This window comes from Mastomys coucha, unplaced genomic scaffold (assembly GCF_008632895.1).
Source record: "Mastomys coucha isolate ucsf_1 unplaced genomic scaffold, UCSF_Mcou_1 pScaffold18, whole genome shotgun sequence".
In the NCBI taxonomy this organism is placed as follows: domain Eukaryota; kingdom Metazoa; phylum Chordata; class Mammalia; order Rodentia; family Muridae; genus Mastomys; species Mastomys coucha.
Window position 1 is genome coordinate 4,651,798 of NW_022196900.1, and position 7,015 is coordinate 4,658,812.

Consider the following 7,015-nt stretch of genomic DNA (forward strand, 5'->3'; position numbering starts at 1 on the left):
GCGCATCATCTTCCGCTGTCTCTGGAAGGTCCCTGCCAGCAGGTAGAATCTTCAATCTTGGACAGCTCTTCCCACCCCAACCAAAGGACTGGAGATTGCTTGTGGCACACGCTAACCCACCAAGGTGAGAGACTCAGGCAAGTTTCTTCCCCTCTTTGGTCTCAGTTTCCCTAATGTGGCAGGATGATTCCCAGGGGTCCTTAGGAATGACTGAAAGTCTTCAGATCTGCACATTGCAGAGCAGTCTCCAGCTTGTGAGGGGTGGGCATCTCCTTGGAGAAGTCCTGTAGAGGAAAGTTATCTGTTTAACCCGCTCTTCTTCATGCCCTTCCCCTCTCCCTCCTCCCCTCTCTGCCAGCTCCATAGGGCTTCTTCAATGGGCCTCTAGGGAAGATAGCTGGCTCCAGAGCCCCAGGAGTCTGCAGGAGTTCTCTCTGCAAGCCTCATTAAAAGTTCAAGTGACTTCTCCAGAGGGCCAGGAAGCCTCCCCCAAGATCAGCTTAGCCAAAGGTGATGTTTAGCCCTTTCGGCTGCTGCAGCTTTTCAGTAAAGATGTCAGAGAAAGCAGCCATGACTGGGACTGGGACTAGAGCAGAGGAGCGTCTCTGGAGTTTACTTCTGCTGCGGGATCTTCAGAGAGGACACAGTGGGCTCGAGGAAGGGCCTTGCCCAACTTTACAGAGTGGAGCTACGGCAGAGCTGTGAGCCAGTCTGAGGTCTAGGGGCTGAGCACTCTCCAGAAGGAGCTTTGAGGGATGGGCTGAAGGACCCCTGAGGGCCCCAGCCACAGAGCTGGGGCTTTGGGGAGCCTGGCTGCACATGAAAGCCTAGTGAGCTTGCAGACAACAGAGATGCTAGGGACACCCTGAATCGCAGCCTCATCCTTGGTGATAGGGGCCAGAGGATTTAGAACCAGTAATGAGAGAATTGAAGACTGTGCATATTCTGATCCCCAAACAAGTCCCCAGCTGGGCAGCAATGGCCTGAGCTTTGTGGCAGGGCAGATGATAGGGTAAAGAGACTGCCATCCACTGAGATTGTTGACCTGGGAGACAAGGGGCTGGCCTGTGTGACCTCAAGTGGCTTCCTTTCTGCTTTCTGTTGACCCAAGGCTGACAGTCATTCACAGGCTGGCTCACTGACCCTCAGCGGTGGAGGATATTGCAGGCTGCAGTATAGCTAGGGAGTTGTGTGCATCCAAAGCCTACACTTTTAATCTCCATACAGTGGTCCCTAGGAGAAAACCTGAAGCCCAGAGGAGGGCCCTCCTTCTTCCAGGGGGCAGGAATAGATGGGATATTGACCTCTTATCCCTGATTCAGGCCCTCCCCTCAAGCAAGCCAGTCCCACAGCTCTTTGATCTCCACCCACTTTCCTTTCGTGGCCTCCCCCTCCCCACCCACAGCCTTCTGGCTGTTGAGAAGCCTGTCCAAACAGGCCTCTCCCACATTCCCTGGCTGTTCTCCAGTCTGCAGGAACTGAGACACCCTGAGTTCAGCGACTGTGAGGGCTGAGCAGAGGCTGCTGAAGGGAGCCACTGAGTGAAGTTTGCGGAGATCCACCGGCTTCCAGATGTTAGGCCTTCTGGGGAACACAACCCTTGTGTGTTGGATCACAGGCACAGCGCTGGCTTTTTTAATGTTGCTGTGGCTGCTGGCCCTTTGTCTTTTCCATAGATCACAGGAGCACGATGTGGAGAGAAACCGAGTCCGACAAGCCCGGCCTCGACTCTTCCATGGCCGGCGCCTGCGTCTCCCGAGGCTCGTTCACCATCACCATCATCATCACCATGGCCATGTAACTGGGGTGACCAGTGTAGGCGTTCACCACCACCACCAGCACCACCGTTCTCCCCATCGGCTCCACCACCACCGCCACCACCACCATCGCCATCACCATGCTCATGGAACCCGCCACTGAGGCTAGTAGATAGCATCTACCTGGCTCTGCCTGCCATCCAGCTACAAAATGAGTGGACCCTGATGTTTCCACAGAAAAGGATGTGTCTCTGGGGTGAATGGGGGTACTGGGACCCTGGTCCTGCTTAGGTTTCATTTGCATATGAGCCCTTCTCCCTATGTGCAACAGAGACCTGAGAACCACCTGGGTGGCCCTCTACACAATGAAGGGCTGGAGTTTGGAGCAGGGTTGGCTGACATCCTACCTTGTGACTGCAATTCCTGGTGACCCTGGAAGTGACAAGGGTGTCTGGCTGAACCAGAGCCCAGGTGGAGATGGAGTGTTCTTCTGATTGGGGAGGCCCTGTGATGCGATTCCAGGGGCAGACTGTGGTATGGGGCCTTCACTGTTGTTTGGCTGTAAGAAATAAAAGCCACCAGAGAGCTGTTTTTGTGAACTGGTTCTTGACAGTAGCACAGGGGGAGGAAGGGAGCCACAAGGGCTGTGTCACGGGGCCCTGGGAACTCTTCTGGAAGAAGCTGAGCCTAGGGTCTGGAACAGGGAGAAATAGGTGGTCCCTGCCTAAGCTCCGAGGGAGAATTCAGTGTGGATGGCCCAGAGCTTTGGAGAAGGAACAGCTGAGACCACCTAGACCGGGTTCTAGCTCTCTGAGCATTCTGCCTGAGTGCTCCTCCTAGCCTGGTCCAGGGCATGCACCAATGCTGGGTTCAGTGTCTAGGGACTGAATAAGGGATTCTTATCCAGGCCTTCAGTCTCCACCCAGCCTGTTCGCAGATACACAGTAGCGGGTAGCGGGTCGATAAGACCAGAGGGAAGGAACAATTAACTGCTTGGCATGTGGGTGACCTCAAGAGCACATGCCTGGCCTGGGCCTCAGTTTCTCCTTCCTTAAAATGGGATGGATAGTAGAGCCTCCTACCAGAGTCAACAGGCAGAGGACCCACACACGCTATGAATAAACGATTGGGTTCATGAAGGGGAAGGAAATCTCATCTCAGCCTGAGCCTGAGAACAAGGGAGAAGCAGGGCAAGGCTCAGGAGGAGGGAAAGCCAGAAGCCAGTGACTCACTGGAATAGAATGTCCTCTTTCCTTCCGCTTCCCAGGGGACTCTGTGAGGACTAGGCGAGGGGTGACCAGAGAGGAAGGGGAGAGGCAAATTCACACTGACAGCTGCACTAGGTTTCTGCGCTGGGAAAGTGGACCAGAGGTCTGGTAAACTGATTCCTGTCTCTGGAGTGTCCTTCACACCCATCCCTCCCCCCTCATTGCCGGGCTCAGCCCAGTCCAGCCTTCTGCCCTTGCTCCTGTCTAGCTACAGCCACCTGCACCGCAGGAGGCCTGCCCACTGCAGCTTCACGGGGATTTCACAGATACACCAAAGATGGGAAAGAGGGAAACGGTTAGGCAGGAGGAGAAACAGAGCTGGACAAGCTTCCGGCATTCCTGTCAAAAATGCCGGCCGGTTCTCCCCAGCTCGCTCAAAGCATAAGCAAAGGAGAAGCAAGATAAAAGATTGCAACAGCCTCTAGGGCCCATCTCCCAGCCCCACCAGACCATGATGGGAATTTGAAGAGATACCCTACGGTACCCATGTGGAGGAGGAGCCCCGATTGTCAGAAGACAGGCTGTGGTAGAACAGGGCAGTGCATTGTTTGCTCTTCTGCCCTGTGTGAGTGGGTTGTTTGCCCATACTGCTACTGAAGTTCTCTTGGGCCTTGGAGAAACTGGAAACGTTCCTGGCTGCATGACCTTGGGCACATCTCTCTCTCTTCTTGGGGCCATGGGGTCCTGATCAGGCAATCACTCTACTGTATGGTCCCAGGAAGAGAGTTGGGTTGAGAAAGGGAATCATTGTCCTGCCATTGGGTGCTGTCCTTGTGACTCACTAGCAGCAGGTCTGGCCAGGCATATCTGCTCTGTGACCATCGAGTCTGTACCTCTTCCTGTAAAATGGAGGTCCTAGTCCTGCACAGGGCTGTGGGACCAATGTTTATGAGACAGTGCCTGGCTATGTTCAGTACCCAGAAGTACTATTTCTTCACACTCCTCTCTGAATGTGGGATAGTCTCGAGAGGAACTGGGTGTGAGTGGGCTCGGGCCGGGCTCCTGTCGCTGGTACTCTCAAGGGTCGGTTAATGAGCCCACAAGTGTGTGGGGCCGGTTAAGCCCTGTAGCTGGCGAGGTGGTGGCTGTGGGTCAGAGGCCCTCAATCACAATTGGAGGAAGGGATTCAGGAAGTACTCACAGCTGCTCAGACATCTCCAAGCCAAATTCCAGGCGGCACCAACAAAAACATTGCACGCTTCGGGGGAAGAGTCATGGCCACCCGGGGTGGTCACCAGACAGGGGGTCTACAGCTCCAGATACAGTCGGGGATGGCACTATTGGAGTCCAGGGTAAGTCTTCACAGCACCCCATGTGAGAAGTGGGTCCGGGTGGGCAGCAAACGGAGGTGGGGCATATAGAAAAGCAAAAGAACCCTGTGATTCAATGACGGGGTTGGAGAAGGTCCTTCCGTATATACACCACACTTCCCAACACTGCATGGAAAATGAGGTCAAGTACAACCGACTCTCTCTCTCTAATCTCCCTTTCTACGGCCCCTGTGAGCACCGATCCCTTTCCCCTTACCTCGATGCCCACCCCTCCCCCCTCCACTTCCACTTGCCTGGAGCTGGCGTGTATCTTTCTCCACACCTGCCTCCCAGCCTAGGTGCAGAGCCTGGGAAGGCAGCAGAGAGGCCAATTGCTGGCCCTGGGTCCTTTCCAGGGAGGAGCCAGGTTCTTCCTGGGTTCTCCTAGTGGGGAAGAATTTTGTATAGTTGCTCTCTTTTTTTTTTTTTTTATCAGTAACTCTTGAAGTCCTGAGACGTTGCTCATGGGCTTGGCTTCCGTCTTAGCAACATCTTCTGCCCCTTTTTCCCTTTCCCCTTCCATGTCCAGGGAATCATTTGCTCACATCTTTCCTGATGGTGCCTCTAGCAGCTGCCAGTAGAGCTGACCACAGCTCTTGGAGGTCTGACCTGAGGTTAAAACTAGACCGAAGGTCATCTGATTCCAGCAGAAGTGTTTGGTGGCGTACAGTGGCACAGTCCAAGGCCACAGACCAGAGTCTTAGAAGGCAGCGGAGAAGCAATCCGACATAAAGCCGCTAGCTCGTGGTTGCCAACAGCCAACTAAGGACACTAAGGCTCAGAGACCATCCACAGTGTTCGGTGTGACGAGTGCCACTCAGAAATCATGGAGACAGCGGTGATTGGGATGGTGGCAGTGCTGTTTGTCATCACCATGGCCATTACCTGCATCCTCTGCTATTTCAGCTATGACTCACAGACCCAAGACCCAGAGAGGGGTCCCAGACGTAGCTTCACTGTGGCCACGTTTCACCAGGAGGCGTCACTCTTCACTGGGCCAGCTCTCCAATCCCGGCCACTGCCGAGGGCCCAGAACTTCTGGACTGTTGTGTGAGGTTGGCAGTCCCTCAGCATTTATTCTGCTAGTGGGTCAGACCCATCTACCCCTTCAATAAGCAGTGTCTGCTGTCTCCCTCCTCCCAGGTCTCCATCCTTATCCTTCTAGGTTCCACAAACTTCTTGCCTTCCTCCATTCTGGCTTGCTTTGTCCTCTATCCTGGGAAGCTGAGGTGTTGGGACCAGATGTGAGTTACCTCTAAGCTGAGCCATCAGCTTGGCCCTACTCAAAATGGGGCTGAGGCATCTGAGGAGATGTGGATGGATTCTGTGCAGTATCCTATGGTGGGGTAGCTCTAGCTAGCTATGGAACCTCACTGGAAGTTAGCACCCAGTCAGCAGGGTACTGTGATGGAAGTCTATTTGCCACCCAAGGAACCAGAGCCCTCAAGTGGACATTTTGAAGAACTATGCGTTGGTTAGTATTTTTGGATGCTGCACGGTACCCAAACCTCAGGCTTGCTCCTGTGGCCTGAAATCAGCCCTGAAATTCTGAAAACGAAGAGCTGTTTTCTGGGAACAAGTGACTTATTTTATAATTGAAGATGTATATCCTTTTATGGATCTTTCCAAATCTGCTCTGGAAAACCACAAAAGGAAGCAGAATAGGAAAAGAGAGCCACAGAAAGCACAAGGTGTTTCGTTAGCAAGAGGGCCACCAAGAAGACTTTTAAACACATCTTGAACAAGACGTGCTTTATTGCTATGGTCCGACAGACTGCATCTATTCTTAGCAAATGTGAGTGATTTGCGTCACTTAGGAATGATAGAAAAATCGTGAACTGAAAGATAATTCCAAAAAAAGTTAAAATGTTGTTACATTTAGGCGCATGTGAAGAAGCTGTTGATTTTAACACAAATAAAGGGACATTTGTCTTTATTAATAGAAAAGCTGCTCACGGAATAGATGTCATCTTGTATTTAGAGACCATGATCTGAAGGATGGAAAATTAGCTTCCTGGCTTGTCTGTCTGCATTTAACCTTGAATGGGTAACTCTCTCAGGACCTACCTGTTGAGGGAATGAGACTGAACCAGCGTCCTCTGGGATGTAAAGGTGTCCAGACATGTGGCTGCCACAGGAAGGATCCAGAGAGACAGGCTTGGGTCTGGAGAGATATGGGGGTGGGGATGGCAGGGAGGGAGGCAGATGCTAGATGGGGGTGGAGTGAATCTGGGGAGGTTGAGGCTCAGGAGGTAGAGCCTTCTGGAAACACAGAAGAAGCTGCAGACTGTCAGTCTGGATTCGGAGTTCCTGACTAGGGCTTTTACAGAGAGGCCAGAAGAGAGGGCAGGGAGTCCTGGGGACTTAGTGAAGGACTCACAGCGGGTGGGAATAGTCAGTGTGAGGTTGAGGCTGGCTAGGGATGAGCGAGCACCTGAGAGGGGAGGAAAAAAAAGCAGAACTGCCTAGGGGAAGCAGCCAGACTGAGGCAGAGTTCTGCAACCCTCACTGCAGCTCCCCACCCCCACCCCCCAGTGCTGGCTTGGGGTTGTCTCCTCCTCAGGCAGAGTTCTGTCCTGAAGCAGGCTCTGAAGATCTTCCTTGAAAGGAGTCTTGGCAGCATATCTCCACAGGAACTAAGCAGAACCTTCTTCCCAGCAACACTTAGACTGCTTGACTG

The 7,015-nt window shown here is 53.1% G+C and overlaps 2 protein-coding genes across 2 annotated transcripts; both read left to right on the forward strand.

Annotated features, from left to right (window-relative positions):
* The first annotated feature begins 1,414 nt into the window (after positions 1-1,414).
* Hrct1 (histidine rich carboxyl terminus 1) lies at positions 1,415-2,345 on the forward strand. Its single transcript, XM_031376755.1, has one exon. It carries the CDS (start codon positions 1,573-1,575, stop codon positions 1,918-1,920), a length of 348 nt encoding a protein of 115 aa, XP_031232615.1. The 5' UTR covers positions 1,415-1,572; the 3' UTR covers positions 1,921-2,345.
* A 1,462-nt stretch (positions 2,346-3,807) lies between these two features.
* On the forward strand, positions 3,808-6,282 carry Spaar (small regulatory polypeptide of amino acid response). Its single transcript, XM_031376756.1, has 2 exons — positions 3,808-4,317; positions 4,865-6,282. The coding sequence occupies exon 2, from the start codon at positions 5,162-5,164 to the stop codon at positions 5,387-5,389; it is 228 nt and encodes a 75-aa protein (XP_031232616.1). The 5' UTR covers positions 3,808-4,317; positions 4,865-5,161; the 3' UTR covers positions 5,390-6,282.
* Positions 6,283-7,015: the final 733 nt, after the last annotated feature.